The sequence below is a fragment of the Zonotrichia albicollis genome, chromosome 34 (assembly GCF_047830755.1).
Source record: "Zonotrichia albicollis isolate bZonAlb1 chromosome 34, bZonAlb1.hap1, whole genome shotgun sequence".
Classification (NCBI taxonomy): Eukaryota; Metazoa; Chordata; class Aves; order Passeriformes; family Passerellidae; genus Zonotrichia; species Zonotrichia albicollis.
In genome coordinates, this window is record NC_133852.1 from 1,700,498 (window position 1) to 1,725,357 (window position 24,860).

At 62.2% G+C, this 24,860-nt stretch overlaps 3 protein-coding genes, 2 non-coding genes and 1 pseudogene across 6 annotated transcripts; 2 read left to right on the forward strand and 4 right to left on the reverse strand.

Annotated features, from left to right (window-relative positions):
- Positions 1-625: 625 nt before the first annotated feature.
- On the reverse strand, positions 626-3,410 carry LOC141726390 (uncharacterized; annotated as a pseudogene).
- A 3,850-nt stretch (positions 3,411-7,260) lies between these two features.
- Positions 7,261-14,388, reverse strand: OTUB1 (OTU deubiquitinase, ubiquitin aldehyde binding 1). 2 transcript variants are annotated; one of them, XM_074531276.1, is made up of 7 exons: positions 14,230-14,388; positions 13,927-13,988; positions 13,728-13,826; positions 11,991-12,109; positions 11,170-11,254; positions 10,098-10,292; positions 7,261-7,572 (listed from the first exon to the last, which is right to left on the reverse strand). In XM_074531276.1, the coding sequence occupies exons 1-7, from the start codon at positions 14,288-14,290 to the stop codon at positions 7,375-7,377; spliced, it is 819 nt and encodes a 272-aa protein (XP_074387377.1). In that variant the 5' UTR covers positions 14,291-14,388; the 3' UTR covers positions 7,261-7,374. The 2 variants fall into 2 exon arrangements, with proteins under 2 accessions (XP_074387377.1, XP_074387378.1); XM_074531277.1 differs by lacking the exon at positions 7,261-7,572 and adding an exon at positions 8,847-8,984.
- Positions 14,389-15,794: 1,406 nt separating this feature from the next.
- On the forward strand, positions 15,795-15,985 carry LOC141726428 (U2 spliceosomal RNA). The gene has a single exon (XR_012577674.1). It is a non-coding gene; the product is annotated as a U2 spliceosomal RNA (small nuclear RNA).
- Positions 15,986-17,041: 1,056 nt separating this feature from the next.
- On the reverse strand, positions 17,042-17,232 carry LOC141726429 (U2 spliceosomal RNA). Its single transcript, XR_012577675.1, has one exon. It is a non-coding gene; the product is annotated as a U2 spliceosomal RNA (small nuclear RNA).
- Positions 17,233-18,326: 1,094 nt separating this feature from the next.
- On the reverse strand, positions 18,327-19,035 carry FAU (FAU ubiquitin like and ribosomal protein S30 fusion; the record flags this gene model as incomplete). Its single annotated transcript, XM_074531289.1, is given in 4 exon segments — positions 18,327-18,494; positions 18,587-18,642; positions 18,727-18,871; positions 18,957-19,035. Coding segments are annotated over 4 exon segments (402 nt in total). The 3' UTR covers positions 18,327-18,368.
- Positions 19,036-19,932: 897 nt separating this feature from the next.
- On the forward strand, positions 19,933-21,731 carry MRPL49 (mitochondrial ribosomal protein L49). The gene is made up of 4 exons (XM_074531287.1): positions 19,933-20,083; positions 20,557-20,686; positions 21,138-21,259; positions 21,335-21,731. The coding sequence occupies exons 1-4, from the start codon at positions 20,018-20,020 to the stop codon at positions 21,479-21,481; spliced, it is 465 nt and encodes a 154-aa protein (XP_074387388.1). The 5' UTR covers positions 19,933-20,017; the 3' UTR covers positions 21,482-21,731.
- Positions 21,732-24,860: the final 3,129 nt, after the last annotated feature.

The window sequence follows — 24,860 nt, forward strand, 5'->3', positions numbered from 1 at the left end:
TCCCATTGGTTGTGTCTCCCGGCGCTGGGCGCTCATTGGCTGAGCTCCTCAGGGACTTCTGGAATTTTCCGCTTCTCCCATTGGCTGCGAGCGGCGCTGATCACAGAGGGCGGGGGGGGGAGGCGGGGCGCGCCCCCTGGCGGCGCGGAGGTCTCGATAGGAATGGAGCTATGGGCGTGGCTTTGAGGGCGGGGGGGTTGCGTGAAATGGGCGGGGTTTGCACTAAAGGGGCGTGGTTTGCACTGAAGGGGCGTGGCTTGCACGGGGGGACCCTCTCCCGTGGCCAGTGGAGTCAGGGAGGGGAATCCAGGGTATCCTTATGGGGGGAATGGCGGTGGCGAGTGACACACGTGTGACCTTGGCAGGGTCCTGGTGTGACCCCTCCCCCAGCCCTCCCGCACTGCTCGGGGTCCCCATGTCACCACCCCCGGGACCCCCAGTGACACCCCCACCCCTCCGGTGACACCCCCAATGTCACATCCCCACCCCCAATGTCACATCCCCAATGTCACATTGCCCCTCCCCCAGTGTCACATCGCCCCTCACCCAATGTCACATCGCCCCTCCCCCACCCCAAATTTCCCCCCCAGACCCCCCCGTCCCACGGGAAAGAGGCGCCGGCAGGAAAAGGAGCCGCTGGGTTTATTGGGGGGAGGATGGGGGGGGGGGTCATAGCGGGGGATTTTGGGTCCCCCTTGGCCCTCCTGGGTCGCTTTGTCCCTGATTTTGGTCCTTTTTACCCCAAATCCAACGGCAGGGGCGGGGGGAGGGGTGAAGGCACCTCGCGGGGGAGGGGGGGGGAGGGGAAGGGGGGGGGGCACGGGGGGAGGGGGGGGTCCTCCCCACACCCCACCCCCAGGCTCTGTGGGGGCCTGGGGTCCTCCCGGAGGTCCCAATGTGGGGGGGGGGGGCTCGTGGCTATCGGGTTCCATCCACCCCCCCCCCCACAAATCCCATTGCTGCACCAAATCTGCCGTTTTCCCCCCCCAAAAAAATCCGCGGTGCCGAATAAAACCCAACCTTAAAAAGCCCCTAAAAGTTTTCCCCCCCCCTCCCAAAAAAAAAACGTCCTCAGAGCCAAGCCCGGGAGGGGATCCCCCAAAACGGGCATTGATTGGGGGGGGGGGGGAGTCCCCAAAAACAGAGTCCGCCCCCTCCCCCATCCATCAGGACCCCCCCTCCGCTCCCCCCCCCATGCGGCACCGGCCCCCCCCCCGGTAACCGCGCACGCCGGGGGGGGGGCAGCGGCGGCGGCGGCGGCGGCGGCGGCGGCGGGGGGGGGAACACGGTGCGGATCCCGCCCTCGTCCGGGGCCCGCAGCGGCCGCAGCGCCAACCGCGCCCCCCCCCCGCCGCCACCTTTGGGGGGCGGCAACGGCGGCGCCCCAGCCCCATCCTCCTCCTCCTCCTCTTCCTCCAGCACCCCCCCAGCACCCCCAGCACCACCCCGGCCGCCGCCGCCGCCGCCGCCCCAGAGCCGCGGCCGGGGGCAGCAGCGCGGGGGTCGCGTCCCCATCGTGGCTCGGGGGGGCCGCACCGCTTTGGGAGGGGTCCCCGGCACGGCCCGGGCTTGTGCGCAGAGCGGGGGAGCGGCGGGGGGCTCCAGAGCGGCGAGGCACACCCGGTACGGGGCTCGGGGCTGCAGCGCCCGCACCACGTACTCACCGCGCTTCGCCCCGCACCAAGGTCTCGGTCACGGCTCCCCCCCCCGGGCCGCAGCCAGCTGAGCCTCAGCGACGCCCCGGGAGGCGCCGGTGGCCACCGGACCCGCAGGGCCCCGCCGGGAGCCGCCTGCACCCAGAGCCCCGGCGAGGCGGCGGCCGCTCCTCCCGGTGCGGCGGGGGAGGAAACACCGGCGGAGGAAACACCGGGCGACGTCCCCGCGCCCGTTCCCCCCGCTCCTCCCGGGCTCTCGCAAGCGTCCATCTCCCCCCGGAGCTCTCCCACCGGCAGCCCCCGCAACCGGGCCGGTGCCTGGCACAGCAGCCCCCGCACCTCGAGGCGGCGGCGGGGCGCGGCGCCGCAGCCAGTCCCCGCAGCCAGGCCAGGTTGCAGCCGCAGACCAGGGGTTGTTGCGCAGCCCCAGGTGGCTCAGGCTGCCCAGATCGTCGAAGAGCCCCCTGGGCAGCGTGGTCAGGTTGTTGTCCGACAGATCCAACCTCTCCAGCGCCCTCATCCTGGCCAGAGCTCCGGCCGGGACGTGGCTGATGGCGTTGGCGGCCAGCGAGAGGCGGCGGAGCCGAGCCCGGGGCAGGTTGGCCGGGGGCGCCGCCAGCGCGTTGCGACCCAGCGAGAGCTCGCTGAGGTTCCCCAGGCGGCTGAAGGTGTCGTCGGCCATGCGCTGGTTCGCCAGCAGGTTCCGTCCAGCACCAGGCGCCGCAGCGCCGGCAGCCCCTCGAAAGCCCGCAGCGGGATGGTGTGGATGCGGTTGTCATCCAGCCGCAGCTCCTCCAGCGCCGGCGGCAGCCCCGCGGGGACGCTGCTCAGGTGGTTCCGAGAGAGGAAGAGGAGGCGCAGCCGGCGGTTCTCGGCGAACGCGTCCTCCTCGATGCCGGCGGCCGACACCGAGTTGTCATCCAGGTGCAGCCGCTCGAGCAGCGGCGCCCGGGCCAGCGCCCGGCGGCAGAGGCCGCGCACGTTGTTCTCCTGCAGGTGCAGCTCCGCAGAGCGGCGGCAGGTGGGCCGGCAGCTGCTCCAGGGCGTTGGCGTACAGGTAAAGCACCCGCAGCGCCGGCAGCCGGCCCAGGCGAGCCGGGATGCCCGCGTCGCCGATGCGGTTGTTCTGCAGGAACAGCGGTGGTGGCACCGGGAGGGAGCCCCTCGGGCACGGCCGTCAGCCCGCGGTCGTTGCAGTAAACGCGGCCGCCGGAGCAGCGGCAAACGGCGGGGCAGGCGGACACGGGGGCGGCGGCGGCGGTCAGCAGGGTGAGGGTCAGCAGGGGGATGGTGGTCGTGGTGGGCAGCCGGGGGATGCCGGTGGTCAGTCGGGAAATGCCGGTGGTCAGCCGGGGGATTCTGGTGGTCAGCAGGGTGGTCGTAGTGGTCAGCAGCAGGGGGATACCAGTGGTGAGCCGGGGGATTCCGGTGGTCAGCACGGTGATGGCAGTGGTCAGCACGGTGGTCACAGTGGACAGCAGCAGGGTGGTCGCAGTGGTCAGCACGGTGGTCGCAGTGGTCAGCAGGGTGGTCGCAGTGGTCAGCACGGTGGTCAGCACGGTGGTCACAGTGGTGAGCAGGGGGATGATGGCCACGGTGGTCGCAGTGGTCAGCACGGTGAGGGCAGTGGTCAGCACGGCGGTCACAATGGTCAGCAGGGTGGTCCCGGTGGTCAGCAGCCCTTGGGGTCCCCCCCCCCGCGGTGACCGGGGGATGGGGAGGGGACGGGGAGGGGGGGCCATGGGTGGGGTGGGTGACCTGTGGGGGGGGGGGGGAGAGAAAGGGGAGGGGTCAGAGGGGGTGGGGAGGGGGTGGTCGTGAGACCACCTGGGGGTGTGGCCCCCTCCCAGCCTGAGCCCGAATATAAGGCAGGACCCTCCCTTCAGCATCCCCTATTAAAGGAGGACCAGGACCCCCTCCCATTAAAGAGGATCAGGACCCCCAGCCTAACCCCAAATGAAAGGTGGACCCCCCCCATTAAAGGGAGACCAGGACCCCTAGCCTGACCTCAAACATGAGGCAGGGACCCCCCCTCAGCATCCCCCACTAAAGGGGGACCAGGACCCCCAGCTTAACCCCAAATGTAAAACAGGACCCCCCTCCATTAAAGGGGGACCAGGACCCCCCAGCCTGACCCCAAATGAAAGGCAGGACCCCCCCATTTAAGGGAGATCAGGACCCCCAGCCTGACCCCAAATGAAAGGCAGGACCCCCCCATTAAAGAAAGATCAGGACCCCCCAATTAAATGGGGACCAGACCCCCAGCCTGACCCCAAATGAAAGGCAGGACCCCCGTCAGCATCCCCTTCTAAAGGGGGACCAGGACCCCCCCCCCAGGTTGATCCCAAATAAAAGGCAGGACCCCCCGCCCAGGCCCCCTATTAAAGGGGCTCATGACCCCACAGAGAGCACAGGGACCCCTCTCCCCCCATTATAGACCCCCCCCATTATAAACACCCCCCCCCAATATTTCCTAACCCCCCCCCCCTTTAGAACCCTCCCCGACCCCAAACCCAAACCAAGAACACCCCAAACCCCCCCCCCCATTTTGGGGGGGGGGTCCCCAATCCCTCCAGGTGTGTCCGGGGGGCGGGGCCGTACCTGGCTCCTGTCGCTCCCCCCGGCCTCCTCCTCCTCGCTCGTTCACCGGGCCCGGTGCTCCATGGCCCCCCCCGCCCCGCGGGGGGGGGCGCTGCGGGTGGGCAGGGGGCGTCAGACCCATGGTGGGGGTGGGGGGGTCCTCATGTGACACCCCCTCCCCTTTTAATGTGACACCCGGCAGGATCCAGGTGTGCGAGCCTTTCCCTCATCCCCCCAGGGTTAATTACCAGCGTGGTTAATGAACCCCCCCTCATTAGCGGAGCATCGTTAGTGCCCCCCCCCAGGGACCCCATTGCGTCAGCCTTGGGCTCGGGGGGGGGGTCAGGTGACAGTGACACCCCCGGGGGGGGGGGGGACACAGGTGACACCCCCAGGGTTGGGGACACCCCCAGGTGACACCCCCCAGGGTTGGGGACACCCCCAGGTGACACCACCCTGTGACCCCCCCGTGAGCCTTAGGGAGGGTTTTTGAGGGGGGGGGTCCCATGGAAATTGAGGGAGGGGTCGCTGCCCCCTAAACCCTGATCCTGCCCCCCCCTTCCCCCTCATGGAGCATCCTCAGCTCTGGGGGGGTCCCGGGGGGGTTTTGGGGGGGTCTGGGGGTGCTGCTGGGAGTGGGGGGGGTGTTTGGGGGGGGGTCAGACCCCCCCCGACCCCTCTTCCTTCCCCTCTCCCCTCCCCCAGCCCGGACGGTCCCTCCCCCCCCCCCCCCCGGAGCATCCCCGGTACCGGCAGGGTTTTGGGGGGGAGGGTCCCGGTACCGGGTAGGTTTTGGGGGGGTCCCGTTGGGATTTGGGGACCCTGGGGGGGTCTCGGGCCGCTCCTGGGTCTCCCTCTCCCCTTTTGGCCGCCCGGGCCCCTCCCCCGGAATGGTGGAGCATCCCTGGGAATGGGGGGGGGGGGGGGGAGGGGACACGGCGGATTTGGGGGGGGTCCCTTGGTGTGGGGAGGGGTCCCTGTATGTGAGGGGGGGTCTCTGGGTGCGGGGGGGTCGCTCCGAGGGGTCTCGGGTGGGATCGGGCCCCGCTCCGGCCCAACAGAGCCTCCCCCCCCCCCCAATTCCCAGCGCTGGAGCATCCGCGGGTACCGGGGATGGATTTGGGGAGGGGGGGGGGAGGATTTGGGGAGGGGGTCCCGGTTTGGGGAGGGGTCCCGGGGGGTCCTTACCGGGTGGCTCCGGCCGGCGCGTGCGGGCCCGGCGGCGGCGGCGGCTGCGGGCGTGGGAAGGCGGCGGCGGAGGGGGGGGGGGGGGGCAGGACCGGGACCGGGACCGCCCCCCGGTGCGGGGGGGGGGGGGGGGGGCGGGGGGGGATGGACCGGACCGAGACCGGAACCGCCCTCGGTACCGGGGGATTTGGGGGGTGGGAGGGACCGGGACCGCCCCCCGGTACCGGGGGATTTGGGGGGTGGGATTGACCGGGACCGCCCCCGGTGCGGCGGGGATTGACCGGGACCGCCCCCCGGTACCGGGGAATTTGGGGGGTGGGATGGACCGGGACCGGGACTGAAACCGTCCCCCGGTGCGGGGGGATTTTGGGGGGTGGGATGGGAATTTTGGGGGGTGGGATGGATCAAACCGGGACCGGGACCGTCCCCCGGTACGGGGGGATTTGAGGGGTGGGATGGACCGGGACCACCCCCCCAAGTACCCGGTACCGGGGAATTTGGGGGGGGGCGTGATTGGAAATTTGGGGGGGTGGGATGGACCGGATCGGGACCGGGACCGCCCCCCGGTACCGGGGAGAATGTGAGGGGGTGGGATGGATCAAACCGGGACCGTCCCCCGGTACCGGGGGAATTGAGGAGGGGGGATGCACCGGGACCACCCCACGGTACCGAGGGATTTGGGGTCGGTGAATTTGGGGGCACGGCTGGAATTTGGGGAGGGGGCGGCGGCGCTTCCCCCCCTCAGGTTTTGGGAAATGGGGAGGGGGGAATAGCCCGGGACCCCCGCCCTGATGTGGGGAGGGGGGAAATTGGGGGTCCCGGGGGTTCTGTGTCCCCTCAAATTGGGGAGTGGGAGGCTCCTGCCCCTGGGACGCCCCCTCCCCAAATCTGCCCCCCCAGCCCCATTTACCCCCCCCGGATCCCCCCAAACCTCAGAGACCCCCGAGTGTCACCCAAAAGGGTCCCCAAATCGCTTTTCCCCAAAACTGCCCCAAAAGGGGGTCCCAACCCCCTCAATTGCCCCCAAAACGGGGGTCCCAACCTCCTCCCACCCCCTCAACTGCCCCAAACTCCCCTTCCTGCCCCTCTCCACCTGAAATTGCCCCCTCCCCACCCAAATTGCCCCTTTCCACTCCCTCATTTGCCCCAAACTCCCCTTCCCCACCCCAAATTCCTCTTTCTCACCCCAAATTCGCCTTCCCCACCTCAAACTCCCCCTCCTCACTCCAAACTGCCCCACTAGCCCCCAAAGTGCCCCTTCCTGCCCCAAACTCCCCTTCCCCACCCCAAATTGCCCCTCCCCTGCCCCAAACTGCCCCTTCCCCACTCAAACTGCCCCTTCCACCCCTTCACTTGCCCCAAACTGCCCCTCCCCACCCCAAATTGCCCCACTTGCCCCCAAAGTGCCTAAAACTGCCCCTCCCCACCCAAACTGCCCCTTCCATCCCCTCACTTGTCCCAAACTCCCCCCCATCCCAAACTCCTCCTCCCAACCCCAAATTCCCCTTTCCCACCCCAAACTCCCCCTCCCCACCCCAAATTGCCCCTTCCACCCCCTCACCTGCCCCTTCCTGACCCAAACTCCCCCTCCCCACTCTAAAGTGCCCCTTCCCACCTCAAACTCCCCCTCCCCAGCCCCTCAAGACCATCCAACCCCCCCCACCCCTTCCCTGACCTCCCCCTCCCCAAACTGCCCCCTCCCCATCCAAATTCCCCCTCCCCACCCCCTCATTTGCCCCAAACTGCCCCTCCCCACCCTTCAGAGCATCCAACCCCCCCTCCCACCCCCTTCCCCGACCTCCCCCTCCCCAAATAACCAACCCCACTCCTCCCTCGGTGGGTTGGGGGGCAGCCACATCTTTATTTGGGGTGGGTGGGGCGCAGCGGGGCAGGGCCGGGCGGGGCTCGGGGGGTGCCGGGGGTGCCCGGGCCGGGGGTCTCGGGCCGGGGGTCACTTGTAGAGGATGTCGTAGTGGCCGGGGCGGTAGAGGAGGCAGACGCGGGGCTGCGAGCCCTCGGGGAACACGTGCGGGTTGGTGGCGCCGCCCTCGCCCCGGTCCATGTACTCCACCAGGATGGAGACGTGCAGCGCCCGCGCCAGCGCGATGATGTGGATGTGGTCGCTCTCCTTGCACATGGGCTCCACCTCCTGAAAGGGACGGACGGACAGACAGATGGACAGGGGTCAGTGAGGTGTGAGGGACATGGGCTCCACCTCCTGTAGGGGACAGACACACAGACAGACAGACAGGTCAGTGACAGCGATGATGTGGATGTGGTCGCTCTCCTTGCACATGGGTTCCACCTCCTGCAGACAGACAGATGGACAGATGGACAGGGGACAGTGAGGTGTGAGGGACATGGGGGACATCTCCTGCAGAGGACAGACACACAGACAGATGGACAATGGTTAGTGTGGTCAGTGAGGTGTGAGGGACAGAGGGACATTGGTCAGTGACAGTGGTCAGTGAGGTGTGGATGTGGTCGCTCTCCTTGCACATGGGCTCCACCTCCTGAAAGGGACGGACGGACAGACAGACAGACAGACAGACAGGGGTCAGTGAGGTGTGAGGGATGTGGGCTCCACCTCCTGAAAGGGATGGACAGACAGACAGACAGGGGTCAGTGTGGTGTGAGGGACAGAGGGACAATGGTCAGTGACAGCGATGATGTGGATGTGGTCGCTCTCCTTGCACATGGGCTCCACCTCCTGAAAGGGACAGACGGACAGACAGACAGGGGTCAGTGATAATGGTCAGTGAGGTGTGAGGGACATGGGCTCCACCTCCTGGGGACAGACAGACAGACAGACAGAGTGTGGTCAGTGTGGTCAGTGAGGTGTGAGGGACAGAGGGACAATGGTCAGTGACAGTGGTCAGTGAGGTGTGGATGTGGTCGCTCTCCTTGCACATGGGCTCCACCTCCTGAAAGGGACGGACAGACAGACAGGGGTCAGTGTGGTGTGAGGGACATGGGCTCCACCTCCTGTAGGGGACAGACACACAGACAGACAGACAGGTCAGTGACAGCGATGATGTGGATGTGGTCGCTCTCCTTGCACATGGGCTCCACCTCCTGCAGAGGACAGACAGACAGACAGATGGACAATGGTTAGTGTGGTCAGTGAGGTGTGAGGGACAGAGGGACAGTGGTCAGTGATAGTGGTCACTGCAGTGTGAGGGACAGAGGGACATTGGTCAGTGACAGCGATGATGTGGATGTGGTCGCTCTCCTGGCACATGGGCTCCACCTCCTGCAGGGGACAGACAGACAGACAGACGGACAGGGGTCAGTGATAATGGTCAGTGAGGTGTGAGGGACATGGGGGACACCTCCTGTGGACAGACAGACAGACAGACAGAGTGTGGTCAGTGTGGTCGCTCTCCTTGCACATGGGCTCCACCTCCTGAAAGGGACGGACAGACAGACAGACAGGGGTCAGTGTGGTGTGAGGGACATGGGCTCCACCTCCTGTAGGGGACAGACACACGGACAGACAGACAGGTCAGTGACAGCGATGATGTGGATGTGGTCGCTCTCCTTGCACATGGGCTCCACCTCCTGCAGACAGACAGATGGACAGATGGACAGATGGACAGGGGACAGTGAGGTGTGAGGGACATGGGGGACATCTCCTGCAGAGGACAGACAGACAGACAGATGGACAATGGTTAGTGTGGTCAGTGAGGTGTGAGGGACAGAGGGACAATGGTCAGTGACAGTGGTCAGTGAGGTGTGGATGTGGTCGCTCTCCTTGCACATGGGCTCCACCTCCTGAAAGGGACAGACAGACAGACAGTGTGGTCAGTGTGGTCGCTCTCCTTGCACATGGGCTCCACCTCCTGAAAGGGACAGACAGACAGACAGATGGACAGGAGTCAGTGAGGTGTGAGGGACATGGGCTCCACCTCCTGCAGACAGACAGATGGACAGACGGACAGACAGTGGTCAGTGAGGTGTGAGGGACAGAGGGACAATGGTCAGTGACAGAGATGACGTGGATGTGGTCGCTCTCCTGGCACATGGGCTCCACCTCCTACAGACAGACGGACAGACAGACAGACAGACAGACAGGGGTCAGTGACAATGGTCAGTGAGGTGTGAGGGACAGAGGGACAGCCATGATGTGGACGTGGTCGCTCTCCTTGCACGCGGGCACATGCCCAGGTGCCTCAGGTGCCCCAGACACAGTGACAGAAGCGCCCAGGTACAATGCCCAGGTGCCCAAGTGTTCGTACCTGCTGGCAGAGCTGCCAGGTGCCCCATGCACAGTGCCCAGGTACCCTCAGGTACAGTGCCCAGGTGCCCTCACACAGTGCCCAGGTGCCTGTACCTGCTGGCAGAGCTACCAGGTGCCCCATGTACAGTGCCCAGGTGCCCTCCCACAGTGCCCAGGTACAATGCCCAGGTGCCCGTACCTGCTGGCAGAGCTGCCAGGTGCCCCATGTACAGTGCCCAGGTGGCCGTACCTGCTGGCAGAACTGCCAGGTGCCCCATGTACAGTGCCCAGGTGCCCCAGGTACAATGCCCAGGTGCCCAGGTGCCTGTACCTGCTGGCAGAACTGCCAGGTGCCCCATGTACAGTGCCCAGGTGGCCGTACCTGCTGGCAGAACTGCCAGGTGCCCCATGTACAGTGCCCAGGTGCCCCAGGTACAGTGCCCAGGTGCCCGTACCTGCTGGCAGAACTCCTTGATGCTGCGCCCGCCCTCCAGGAACTGCTCGAAGAAGCGCCGGTGGCGCTGCAGGCAGCCCGAGGTGAGCAGGCGCAGGTAAACCACCAGGTAATCCGACGTGGCCGGCTCGTTGAAGGCGGCCAGCAGCTCGGGCAGCGGCACGCGGCGCTCCACGCGCTCGATCAGCTCCATCAGCTGGGGGAAACACACCTGGGTCACCTGTGTGTCACCTGTCACACCTGTGTCACCTGTGTCACACCTATCATACACCTGTGTAACATCTGTCACACACACGCGGCGCTCCACACACTCGATCAGCTCCATCAGCTGTGGGACAGACACCTGGGTCACCTGTGTGTCACCTGTGTGTCACCTGTCACACCTGTGGGTCACCTGTGTGTCACCTGTCACACCTGTGTCACACCTGTGTGTCACCTGTCACACACACCCGGCGCTCCACGCGCTCGATCAGCTCCATCAGCTGGGGGGGGACACACCTGGGTCACCTGTGTGTCACCTGTGTGTCACCTGTCACACCTGTGTGTCACCTGTGTCACACCTATCATACACCTGTGTCACACCTGACACACACACGCGGCGCTCCACGCGCTCGATCAGCTCCATCAGCTGGGGGGGGACACACCTGTCACACACCTGTGTGTCACCTGTGTGTCACCTGTGTCACACCTGGGTCACACCAACAGTGTCACACACACCTGTCACACACCTGTGTCACACCTGTGTCACACAAACAGTGTCACACCTGTCCCACGCAGCTGTGTCACCCCCAGAGCCCCCTCAGAGCCCCTCCTGAACCCCCAAAAGCCCCCAGACCCTCTCTGAACCCACCCTGACCCCCCCAAAGCCCCCAGACCCCTCAAAGCCCTCCTGATCCCAGCCTGAGCCGCTTCTGAGCCCCCCCAGACCCCCCAAAAAACCCTCCTGAATCCCCCCAGACCCCCTAGGACCCTCCTGAACCTCTCTAAAGCCCCCCAGAACCCCCAAAACCTCCCCAAAACCTCCTCCAGAGCCCCCTGGGTCCCCCAAAGCCCCCCAGAGCCCCCAGCCCCACCGTGTTGTGGAAGTCCTCGATGGTGAACTCGGTGAAGCCCTGAGCCACCAGCTCCTCCTTGCTGCGCGCCGACACCTCCTTGAACCTGGGGGGCACAAAAAGGGGCACGGGGGGCACTCAAAAGGGGTCTGGGGGCACCTAAAAGGGGTCTGGGGGCACCCAAAAGGCTCAGGGGGCACAAAAAGGGGCACGGGGGGCACTCAAAAGGGGTCTGGGGGCACCCAAAGGGCTCGGGGGGCACAAAAAGGGGCACGGGGGGCACCCAAAAGGGGTCTGGGGGCACCCAGAGGGCTCGGGGAGGGGGGGTTTGGGGAGTACCCAGAGGGGTCTGGGGGAACCTGGGGGGCACCAAAAGGGGGCTAAGGGGGGCTTGGGGGGCACTCAAAATGGGTCTGGGGTCATCTAAAAGGGGGCTGGGGGCACCCAAAGGGCTCAGGGGGCACCCAGATGGGACAGGGGAACCCTGAGGGGGCACCCAAGGGGGCTTGGGGGGCACAGGGGGTGATTTATGGGGGTTTGGGGGGGGTCTCTGGGTGTTTTGTGGTGTCCAGGGGTATTTTTGGGGTTCCTCAGGGTATTTTTGGGCTGTTTCTGATTATTTTTGGGCTGTTTTAGGGTGTTTTGGGCTGTTTTAGGATATTTTTTGGGTGTTTTGGGCAGTTTCAGGTTATTTTTGGCCGTTTTGTGCAGTTTTTTGGCCATTTCAGGTGATTTTGGGCCGTTTTGTGCAGTTTTTTGGCCATTTCAGGTTATTTCGGGCCGTTTTGTGCAGTTTTTGGGCAGTTTCAGGTGATTTCGGGCCGGTTTTGGGGCGCCCTCACCGCTGCAGCTCCTGGCCGTCCTCCAGCAGCGCCTCCAGGTGCGCGAAGCCGAAGGCGCGGTAGAAACAATTCCCGTCCGGCCGCGTCTTGCGGATGTACGAGTACTTCTGCAGCAGGTCCTGGGGACATCGGGGACAGTGGGGACACTGGGGACACCTGGGGACATGGGGGACACCTGGGGACATTGGGGACAGTGGGGACACTCTGGGGACATTGGGGGACAGTGTGGGGACATTGGGAACATGGGGGACACCTGGGGACACTCTGGGGACATTGGGGGACAGTGTGGGGACATTGGGAACATGGGGGACATTGGGGACACCTGGGGACATTGGGAACATGGGGACACCTGGGGACATTGGGGACAGTGGGGACAACATGGGGACAGTGGGGACATTGGGGACATTGGGGACAGCGTGGGGACAGGGGACACTGTGGGGACAATGTGGGGACAGCCCAGGGACAGCCCAGGAACAGGGACACCATGGGGACATTGGGGACACCGTGGGGACATTGGGGACACCTGGGGACATGGGGGACAGTGGGGACATTGGGGACACCTGGGGACATTGGGGACAGCCCAGGGACAGCCAGGACAGTGACCATGGTGACAGGGACAGTGGGGACATTGGGGACACCGTGGGGACATTGGGGACATTGGGGACACCTGGGGACATTGGGGACCTTGGGGACATGGGGGACAGTGTGGGGACATTGGGGACATGAGTGACATTGGGGACACCGTGGGGACATGGGGGACAGTGTGGGGACAGTGTGGGGACAGCATGGGGATAGTGTGGGGAAATTGGGGACACCGTGGGGACAGGGGACAGCCCAGGGACAGGGGACAGTGTGGGGACATTGGGGACAGCCCAGGGACACTGTGGGGACACTGGGGACAGTCCCTGGACAGAGACTGCATGGACACAGGAGAGACATGTCCCCACAGGGACAGTGAGGGGACATCAGAGGGCACCGTGGGGACACTGGGGACAGCCCAGGGACAGCCAGGACAGTGACCACGGGGACAGGGACAGTGTGGGGACATCAAGGGACACCGGGGACAGCCCAGGGACAGCCAGGACAAGGACACGGTGGGGACACTGGGGGGACACGGGGACATCCCTGGGGACAGGGACAGCCAGGACAGTGACCACGGGGACAAGGACACGGTGGGGACATCGGGGACAGCCCAGGGACAGGAACTGTGGAGACATGAGGACATCGGCACATACAGGGGGACAGAGTGGGACAAGGACCATGGGGACAATGGGGGGACATCCCTGGGGACACCATGGGGACACCATGGGGACACTGGGGACAGCCAATCCCAGCCCGGTGTCCCAGTGCCCCCCAGTCCCTTCCCAGTTCTCTCCCAGTCCATCCCAATCCCCTCCCAATCTATCCCAGTAGCATCCCCAGCCCTGTCCCAGTATCTCAGTCCCTCCCAAATTGTCCCCAGTCCCTCCCAGTGTCCCCCAGTCCCTTCCAGTCCATCCCAGTCTCTCCCAGTGTCCCCCAATTCCCTCCCAGTTCCATCCCCTGCCCTGTCCCAGTGTCCCCCAGTCCATCCTAACCCCCTTCCAGTTCCCCCAGTTTCCCCCAGTCCTTCCCAGTGTCCCCCAATCCCCTCCCAGTAGCTCCCAGTTTCCCTCCCAGTCTCTCCCAGTACCATATTCAGCCCCGTCCCAGTGTCCCAGTGCCCCCCAGTCCATCCCAGTCCCTCCCAGTCCGCACCTTGATTTTCTCCTGGTACACGTGGTCATCCTCCGCGTACTCCTTGTAGAGCTCGGCCAGCTCCAGGCGCTCGGACACCAGCGGGTTCTGCACCGCGATCTGCGCCCAACCGGGGGGTCACAAACCGGGGACACCCCCGGGACCCCCCCGGGGCCGGTTTGGGGGGGAACCGGAGGGATTTGGGGAGGGGGATCCGCACCTCCTGCTGGATCCGGTCCTGCTGCGCCATGATGGCCTCGTCGTAGGCCAGGCAGTTCACACCTGGGGGGACACCGGGAGTCACCGGGGGTTACCGGAGGGGTTAACGGGGGGTGCCGAGCGCGGCTCAGCCCCACCGGGAGGGTCCTAAGCGGGGAAACCGGGGGAGATCGGGGCGGGTTTGGTGCGTTCGGTGAACCGGAGTGATGGAGGCCCTCCCGGGAGTAGCGAGGCCACGGCGCGAGGGAGAACCGGGGGGGATCCCGCGGTGTGGGGATGGGTGAGGAGGGGGCTCCGTCGGTACCGTCGGCATCGCTGCCGCCCAGCGGCTCCGGCTGCGGCTGCTGAGGCTCCTCCGCCGCCATCGCCGCCCTGCCCGCCCCGCGCCGCTTCCGGGTCAGAGCCCGCCGCTTCCGGGGCACCGCCCGCGCCGCTTCCGGGAGCGGTAGAGGCTCCGCCCACGATGGGCGTGATTTGTGAGGGTTGACCACGCCCCTCTCCCCTCATGGCGGCGCCGCCCTCAGGGAGCGATGGCGGCACCGGGGAAGACCCGGGAACCTCCGGGAGCCCCGGGATGGTCCCTGTCAGCCTCGCTCCGAGGGTCGGTGCCTCGTTGAGCCCCGCGGCTTTGTGATCTTTCAAGCGAAAATGAAAGAAAGTATTTAAAAATTTTTAAGTGAGGCAGGGAAAATAATTAAAGACGCTTGATTGGAACTCGGCGGAGCGCCGGGGAAGGGGTTCGCCTTCCGTTTGAAGGGATTAATACGGAAATAAAGGGTTTTGCCTGTTTTTAAACTCATTTTCCTCTCACTGCCCTGCTTTTTCCTAGATAGAACTGGGATAGAATTGGGGTTACTGGGGTGGGACCGGGGGTACTGGGAAGGTGAAATTGTCTATTGTGGAACAAACCTCGCTCCCTCAGCGCCTTCTTTGGCACCGCCCCGTGCCCAGGTGCCCCCCAGGTATCCCCCAGGTGATCCCCGGGCAGGTGAGCCCAGGTAACCCCTCCCGGAGCCTCCACCCCCTCCTCATCCTCACTGCTCACCCAAAACTCCCCAAAATCCCCAATTTTCCCCATTCTCCGCTGCGCGTCTTTAAATTTCCCGCGCTGCCGGGCTGGGGGCGGGGTTATGCAAAACAGACTAGCACAGCGAGCGAAAGACATGCTGGGAGTATTTTGGGGGGTATTTGGGGGTTTTTTGGGGGTCCGATCGTGAGGAACGCGGGAGAAAAGTGCGGGATGGGATGGGGAAAGAGGCCGGGAATGGGATACAAAGGGTGTGAGCGCTCTGCGGGGATTTTGGGATTTTTTGGGGTTTTTTGGGGGTTTTCTGGGGGTCTCTCAGCTACCCCTGTCCCCGCGGCTCCTTGGGGGGAAAGGTGGGACCCCAATGGGGACAACAGCGGGGGCGGGTCAGAGAAAATGCAAATGAACAGGCGGATAATTAACATACCACCATGGAGGGGCGGGGCTTGTGAGGCGAGAGGCGGAGTTATGCTAATCAACAACCTGTGTGCGAGTAGGCGGAGACAATGCAAATAAAGATGCAAAGCCGGCCAATCACAATGCGGGGCGGGGAAAAGCGGAGGGCGGGGCTGGGAAAGATGAGCAAGCCGCTGTTTGCATAATGAGGTGGAGTTATGCAGATTTATTGAGCCGCCACACGCGCAAGGTATGATGGGAGCATTTTTGGGAAGAATTTCGGGGTTTTTGGGGTTAGATCGTGCGGGACACGGGAGCAAAGCGCGGGATGGGATGGAGAGAACGTTCCAGAAGGGTTCGGGAGCGGTCGGGGCGCGGCGCGGGGGTGGCCGTGAGGTGCGGGCGGGCCGGGCGGGGCCGGTGGCGGCGCTGGGCGGGGAGGCAGTATCGCTTCTCGGCCTTTTGGCTAAGATCAAGTGTAGTATCTGTTCTTATCAGTTTAATATCTGATACGTCCTCGATGAGAGGACTTTATATTAAACGGATTTTTGGGCTCGGGAGTTGGACCCGGAGCTTGCTCCCTCCGCTCCGCGCATCGTCCCGGTATTGCAGTGCCTCCGGGAACGGTGCACCCCGCACGGGGACCTCTCACTGGTGAAAAATAGATTAAAATCTTCCTAAATCGTGGGTAAATCGCGATATGAACGCCATGGTACTGATAGCAACCCCATCGTCCCGGTATTACAGCGCCTCCGCGAACGGTGCACCCCGCACGGGGACCTCTCACTAGTGAAAAATAGATCGAAAAGTTGCTTGGTGTGCGCTGAAATCGTGAATATGTCGCGACTTCACCCATGGTGCAGCCACTCGCTAACCTTCTATAACTCACTCAATCTGTACTGTACTCACTCGGTATTGCAGCGCCTCCGGGAACAGTGCACCCTCAATGGGAAATATGAATGGTCAAAAATAGATTAGAAATTACCTGCAACTGTCTGCAATCGTGGTTATACCGCGATATCAGCCATGGGTCAGCCAATCATTAATCTTTTACAACTCACTAATTTTGTCCTGTACTCACTCTCTTCGGTATCGCTGGAAACGACGGCGAATTATGAGTGGTGAAAAATAGACCGAAAATCACCTAAAATTGGGTGAAATCGGGGTTACATCTCGATATCAGCTACGGTTCTGCCGACTGCTGTTGCTCTGCAGCTCACTCACTCTGTGCTGTACTCTCCGTGCCGGTATTGCTGCACCCCTGGGAACGGTTCATCCCCAACAGGGACCCACATCGGTCAAAAATCGGCCAGAATCAGTTAAAATCGTGATTATTACATGGCGGTATTAGCCGCGGTTTGCCAGTCCCTGTCCCCCTGCAGCTCATTCATTGTGTCGCATTCACCTTACCTGGAATGCCAGCGAGCGACTAAAGCATGGCTGAAATCGCGGCCGAATTCCCCTTAAACTCGCATTTGAGTTTTCGATCTTTTTCACCGGCCCTAAGTCCCCGTTGGGGTTGCATCGTTCCCGGAGGCGCTGCAATCCCGGAAGGATGAGGGACAGCACAGAATGAATGAGCTGCCAGAAGTTCGCCGGTAGCTGCGTTATGGCTGAAGTCGCAATACAATCGTGATTTCCAATTAGCTTGGAATAGGTTCCAATCTATTTTTGACCAGTGAGAGGTCCCCGTGCGGGGTGCACCGTTCCCGGAGGCACTGCAATACCGGGACGATGCGCGGAGCGGAGGGAGCAAGCTCCGGGTCCAACTCCCGAGCCCAAAAATCCGTTTAATATAAAGTCCTCTCATCGAGGACGTATCAGATATTAAACTGATAAGAACAGATACTACACTTGATCTTAGCCAAAAGGCCGAGAAGCGATACCGGCACACCGCCCAGCGCCGGAGCCGGTCCAGCCCGGCCCGCCCGAACCTCATGGAGAGCCCCGCGCCGCGCTCGCAGCCTTTAAATTCCGTTCCTGGGCTCTTTTCCCAGCTCATCTGCACTTTCTCTCTCTTGTTTCGCACGATCACACCCCCAAAAACCCCGAAATTCTCCCCAAAAAATCATCCCAGCATCCCCTTCGCTCGCTCCTCTCTTCTGTTTTGCATAACCCCGCCTCTCACCCCGGCAGGTTTTGCGTCACTCGTTTATTAGCATAATAACACCTCTATATTTGCGTATTCATATCTCAGGACTGATTTGCTCCGCCCCTTTTCTTTACCCAGCGGTTTTCGGGCTGGGGGAACCGGTGTGGGGGAACTGGAGAGGTTTGGGGGTCCCTCCTTCCCTCCGTGGGGGATTTTGGGGGGGACAGGAGGCACCGCCGGGGGTGTTTCCGTCACCACTCGGCTCCCACGCCCCCCCATATTCGGAATCACTCGAGTATTTCCGTCACTGCTCGGCTCCTCCCGCCGCCCCCCTGGGCTCGGCTATTTCCGTCACTGCTCGGCTCCCTCCGTCTCGCCCCTGGGCTCGGCTATTTCCGTCACTTCTCGGCTCCTTCCACCGCCCCTCTACGCTCGGCTATTTCCGTCACTGCTCGGCTCCCTCCGTCTCGCCCCAACGCTCGGCTATTTCCGTCACTGCTCGGCTCCCTCCGTCTCGCCCCTGGGCTCGGCTATTTCCGTCACTTCTCGGCTCCTTCCACCGCCCCTCTACGCTCGGCTATTTCCGTCACTGCTCGGCTCCCTCCGTCTCGTCCCTGGGCTCGGCTATTTCCGGCAGCGCTCGGCCCTTTCCGCCGCTCCCATAGAAAACTCTTCAGCACACTGCATCCTTTCATTAGCAAGCCCCAAATTAACGCTCATTAATCTCTTTTCTCTCATCACCGCCCATTAACCACCCCGCCATCTGCTCAGCGACCCGCACAACCCTCCTGGAGACCACTTTGGCCCCGAAACCCCTTTAAACACCTCAAAATCACCCCCACAACAGCGCAAAACCAACCCTAAAAAAGTCAAAACAACTCAGAAATCCCAAAATGGCGGGGATTGTGCCCAAATTCCTTTATTGTGCTCAGGAGTTGGCGTTGGGCCCCTTCTTCTTGCCGAAGGTGGGCACGACGTTGACGAAGCGCCGGTTGTACTGCATGCGCCGCTTGGCCCGCCCCGTCTTCTTCTTCTTCTTCTCCTGCTTGGCCACCTGACGGAAAATCGGGGGGTCAGGGGGGTCCCCAAAATCATGGCAGGGTCCCCAAGCCCCCCAAAGCCGGGGGGAGCCCCCTCAGAGCTCACCTTGGGGGTCTGGCCCCTCACTTTGCCAGCACGGGCGAGGGACCCGTGCACCTTACCTGAAAGAAGTAAGGAAACGTTGGTGTTGGGGGGGTTGTTTTGTTAATTAACACCCCGATAATTAGCGGCCCCCCTGTAATTACCGCCCAGCAGGCGCGTGGAGAGGTCCAGGGTGGTGAATTCGGGGAGGGGGCTCTGCCCCAGCACGGCCTCATCGTCCAGGGGGGTCCCGGCGTGGAGCAGCACTTGGTCCTCGGGGGGGATCCCCGACAGCTCGGCCACCCTCTCCTGGGGGAGGGGCACAAACGGGGGGGTCAGCACCCCAAAATCGGGAATGGGGAGGGGGGACAGCCCCAATCTGGGGGGCTCTCACCTTGATCTGGGCGAGGGTCTCGGAGCCGGAGAGCTCGAGGGTGAGGAGGGTCTGGCCGCGGATGAAGAGCTGCATGGTGAGGGCTGTGGGGGGGAAATTGGGGGGTTAGGGGGGGTCCCCACAGCCCAAAAATGGGGGGAACCCCCTGGAAGGGAGGAGGGATCCCCAAGAAAAGAGTAAGGAAGAGTAAGGGGCAGTTTTAGGGTAATTTGAGGGCTGTTTTTGGGGAGGTGAGCAGGGTTTGAGGGGGCTGGGGCTGTTTTGGGTATGATCAGGGCAGTTTTGGGGTGTTGTGGCTATTTTGGGGGGCTGTGGGTGTGTTTTGGGGTGTTTCTGGCTGTTTTGGGTGGGATCAGGGCAGTTTTAGGGGCGTTTTCCTCCCCTCTCCCGCCCACAGGACTTTGTAACCTGGCCCGGGGCCCTGGGGACAAAGGGCTCTGCCTGGGGGGGGACACTGGGGGTCCTCTGGCAGCACCCTTGGGTGCCCCCGACGACCCCCTCAAGGGCCCCCCATAATCCCCATCACCCCAAACATTCGGAGCCCCCTAAGGATCCCCCCCAAACGCCCTCAGAATCCCCTCAAAACCCGTCCAGAGCCTCCCCAGCGGCTGCTGCAGCCCCTCCAGGCCCCCCCTCACCTGAACGCCCTCAGAGCCCCCCAAAAACCTCCCCAGCCCCTCTCACAGACCCCCCAATAGACCCCAGCCCCACAGAATACCCCGTTAAACCCCTCCAGAGCGGTCCCCCTATCTCAAATCCCCTCAGGATTCCCCCCAAACCCCAATACCCCCACTGAGCCCCTCCACAACGCTCCCCTCACCCCAAACCCCCTCAGAGCCCCCCAAACCCCCCTTAGCCCCTCCTGTACCCTCTCCCGGATCCCTCCGTCACCCCTGACCCCTCAAATCCCCCCAGATTCCCGTTCCGAGCCCCCCGGGCCCGGCCCCACCTCAGCGGCTCCCTCAGGGCTCGGAGCGCGGCGCGGAGAGAGCGCGGTGACGTCACGCGTGCGCACGTGCGCGCTGCGTGATGACGTTTGAGGGCGGGAAGGAGGAGCCAAGATGGCGGCGATGGCGGCGCTGGGCCGGAGGCTGCGGGCGCTGGGCCGGGGGGTCAGGGGGATGCAGGTAACGGGAAGGGGTTTTGGGGTGTGAGGGGTTCTTTTGGGGGGCATTTGAGGGACTCAGGAACAAGGGGGGAGCTGTGAGGGGGGAATTGGAGTGGGGGGTTTGAGGGGTGAAGGGAGGTTTGAGGATCCCTGAGGGGATTTGGGGTTTAGGGAGGGAAATTGGGAGGATCCTGAGGGGACTGGGGGGTGTGGGAGGGAGGAGAAACTGGCGGGGAACTGGACAGGGGGGGTTTTGGGGGAGTCATGAAAAACGAGGGGGGAACTTGGGGGTGAATTAATTTGGAATCTGGGGGAGTTCTCTGAGGGATTTTTGGGGACCTGGGGGTTCTCTGAGGGATTTTTGGGGGGGTTCTCGGAGGGATTTTTTGGGGGGGTCTCTGAGGAATTTTTGGGGAGTCTCTGAGGGATTTTTTGGGGGATCTCTGAGGGATTTTGGGGCGTCTCTGAGGGATTTTTTGGGGGTCCCCACAGAGCCCTCCCCGCTACGAGGAGTCCACGGCCGAGTTCGGGTTCGTGCAGCGCCTGCTGCCCCCCAGCCGCATCCCCGACCCCCCCCCGCACCCCAAATACCCCACCCCGTCCGGATGGAGCCCCCCCAAAGGTCCGGCACCCTGTCATTAACACTGGGGGGTTAATTAGTGCCGGGGCAGGGGTGCTTTACACCAAAATCGGGTTAATTAATGAGTTAATACTCTCGGGGGATGCCAAAATACTTCCTTGAAAGAGAAATTATTAATTCCAACCCAAGTGATGAAGAGAATTTACTTAAGGACAGAGTGCGTGCGATTCCCATGGGAGGGCGTTAATTACTCCGGGGGGGCTTTAATTACCCCCCGGGGGGATGTTAATTACTCCTTGGGGTGCTGATTACCTTTGGGGGAGCCCAAAATATTTCCCCCAAAGAGATATTCGTAATTCCAAACCGAGTAGTGAAGGGAATTTACGGAGTGCGGGAAGGGTTCGATTCCCCTGGGAGGGCGTTAATTACTGCGGGGGGGCTTTAATTAACCCCGGGGGGTGCTAATTACCCTCTGGGGGTGCCCCTTTGGCAGACCCCCCCCCGGAGCTGCCGTACCTGGTGCGCCGCTCCCGCCTGCACAACCTGCCCGTGTACGAGGGGCAGCGCCAGGGCCGGCGCCTGACGGAGCTGCGCCGCATCCACGGCGACATCTGGGTGAGTGGGGGGCTCGGGGGGGGGGGGGCTCGGGGGCTGGGGGGGATCCCCCTGACCCCCCCCGTGCCCCCCCAGGCGCTGCAGCGGGACCTGAGCGCGTTCCTGGGCTCCCTGGGGGTCCCCGAGGTGGCGGCGCAGGTGAACGAGGTGACGGGGACGCTGCGGCTGCGCGGGCACTGCGCGCCCCAGGTGAGGCAGTGGCTGCTCCAGAGGGGCTTCTAGGGAGCCCCGGGGCTGCTGGGGGACCCCAGAGCTGCCCCGGGACCCCCAGAGATCGGGGGAGCCAAAGATCCGCAAGGGGGACCCCGAAGTCTGCGAGGGATCGGCTGTGGGAGCACCCGGAGCTGCTGCAAATGGAGCCTGGGCAGGGAAAGCTCTGCTGGGAGCGCCTCCAGATCCACCTGGGCACCCCAAAATCTGCTGGGAGCGCCTCCAGATCCACCTGGGCACCCCAAAATCTGCTGGGAGCGCCTCCAGATCCACCTGGGCACCCCAAAATCTGCTTGGAACACCTCCAGATCTTATTGGGGCATCTCCAGATCCACCTGGGCACCCCAAAATCTGCTGGGAGCGCCTCCAGATCCACCTGGAGCACCCCAAAATCTGCTTGGAACACCCCAAAATCTGCTGGGAGCGCCTCCAGATCCAGCTGGGCACCCCAAAATCTGTTTGGGGCACCTCCAGATCCACCTGGAGCACCCCAAAATCTGTTTGGGCATCTCAAAATCCATTTGGGGCACTTCCAGATCCGCCTGGAACATCTCTAGATCCAACTGAGCACCCCAAAATTTGTTTGGGGCATCCCAAAATCCATTTGGGACACCTCCAGATCCACCTGGAGTTCCCCAAAATTCATTTGGGGCACCTCTAAATCCACCTGGGCACACCGAAATCTGTTTGGGGCACCTTCAGATCTACCTGAGCTCCTCAAAATCTGTTGGGAAAAGCTCCAAATTTACAGGAAAGCTTAGAATCCACCTGGGCACCCCGGAATCCGCGTGGAGCACCCCAAAATCTGCCTGGATCTGCTGTGGACAGCCCCAAATCGCTCTGGAGCAGCCCAAAATCTGCATTGGGATCCTGAAATCCACAGAAAGGACCCCAAAATCCACCTTGAGATTCCCCAAATCTGCTGGGAGCCCCCCAGAAATGAAAGAAACCCCCTCAAAAATGGAACAAACCCAAATAAACTCTGGTAACGCCTCGCAGCTTCTTGATTTACAGTGCACCTCCAAAATCCACCATGGGGCACCCCAAAATCTCCTAGGAGCCCCCAAAAATCAAACAAAACCACCCCAAAAATCAAACGAAATCCCCCCCAAAAAAATCAAAACAAAACCACCCTAAAAATAATCAAACAAAACCACCCAAAAATCAAACTAAATCCCCCAAAAAAATCAAACTAAATCCCCAAAAAAGTCAAAACAAAACCACCCCAAAAATCAAACAAAACCACCCCAAAAATCAAACGAAATCCCCCCAAAAAATCAAAACAAAACCACCCCAAAAATAATCAAACAAAACCACCCAAAAATCAAACTAAATCCCCCAAAAAAATCAAACGAAATCCCCCCAAAAAAGTCAAAACAAAACCACCCCAAAAATCAAACAAAATCACCCAAAAATCAAACAAAACCACCCCAAAAATCAAATGAAATCCCCCGCGCGGGACCCGGATGTGGCGGCGCCGCCGCAGAGGGGTAACGGCGGAGGGAGAATCATAGAGACGGACGGGAGAGGCCAGAGCGGCTTCCGCTGCCGCCGCCATGGCCACAGACACGGGAAGGAGAAACCGGAGCTGCCCGGTGGGGAAAACACCAGTATAAACCAGTATAAACCAGTGTATAAACCAGTACAGGGAGCGCCGCACCAACCGCAGAGGCTTTGGAGAGGTGCAAAATCATTATAAACCAATTCAGGCGGGCGTCTCTATGGCTGAGCCACCACAGAGGCTCTGAGGGAGAGGGGAGAACCATAGAGACGCGGCCAGAGCGGCTTCCGCTGCCTCCGCCATTACCGTAGAGACAGGAAGGAGAAACCGGAGCGGCCCAGTGGAGAGAACACCAGCATAAACCAGCATAAACCAGTACGGGGAGCGCCGTACTAATACAATAAAGCATTATAAACCAGCACAGGCGGGTGTCTCTATGGCTGAGCCACCACAGAGACTCTGAGGGAGGGGGGAGAACCATAGAGAGGCGCCCGAGCGGCCAGAGCGGCTTCCGCTGCCGCCGCCATTACCGTAGAGACAGGAAGGAGAAACCGGAGTGGCCCAGTGGGGAAAACACCAGTATAAACCAGTATAAACCAGTGTATAAACCAGTACAGGGAGCGCCGCACCAACCGCAGAGGCTTGGAGAGGTGCAAAATCATTATGAACCAATTCAGGCGGGCGTCTCTATGGTTGAGCCACCACAGAGGCTCTGAGGGAGAACCATAGAGACGCGGCCAGAGCGGCTTCCGCTGCCTCCGCCATTACCGTAGGGACAGAAGGAGAAACCGGAGCGGCCCAGTGGAGAAAACACCAGTATAAACCAGTATAAAACCAGTACGGGGAGCGCCGTACTAATACAATAAACCATTCTAAACAGCACAGGCGGGAGTCTCTATGGCTGAGCCACCACAGAGACTCTGAGGGAGAACCATGGAGACGCGGGCGCCGCCGAGCGCCCCCCGGCGGGCGGGAGCAGCCGAGCTTTACTGCAATTTTTATTTGTATTTACACCGGAGCGTGGTAAAAATTGTACATTATTTACAAATTAAATAATTCCGCCACCGCTTCGGGGGGAACAGGAGCGATTTTGGGGGGTCCAGAGCCCCCCCGGGTCATCCCTCCCCCTCCCTGTGGCTTCACCCCAAAACGAGGCGATTTCAAAGGAATTCACCCAAAAAAACCCCTCAAACAGACCCAAAGAAATGATGATTTTGGCTCAAAATGGGTTAAAAAAACACACAAAAGGGTTCAAATCAACTCCCCAAAGCGGCGCCGCTGCGTTTTGCAAATTTCCTCTCAAGCCACTCAAAGCTGGGGCAAAAACCCGAAAAAATGACAGGAAAAAAAAAGCGCCTCAAAGCTGAAAATACCAATTGGCTCCTTTTTGCCCCAAAACTCCCCCAGAGCCCAGTCTGGGTGCAAAAGGCGCCGTTTGCGTCGGTTCCGGCCGCGGGGTTTCGGAGTTTTGGTTTTTCCCTGAGAATTTGGGGTTCCAGAGGCACTGGGGGCGCGGCCGGGGCTGGGCCAAAAGCGCCCGGAATTGGGCAAAAGTCAGCGAGAAACTGCAACTGCCACCAGTACAAACCAGTACAGACCAGTCTGGGCTGGGGGGTGGGGTTGGGGTTAATACTGTTAATGGGAAGGGGGCAGAATTCCCAAAATTCCAGGGGAACCCCGAAATTCCATGGAGGGGACCAAAAATTCCCAAATTTTCCTGGGAAAATGCTGAAATTCCCACGGGTAGGACCCAAATTCGGGGCAATTTCCCCACAAAATTCCCATGGGAACCACAAGGACCCGGCCTGGCTTGGGGGGAGAGGGGAAATTGGGGGGAAATGGGGAAAAATGGGAAAAATCGAAGGGGAAAAATGATGGGGAAATGGAAGG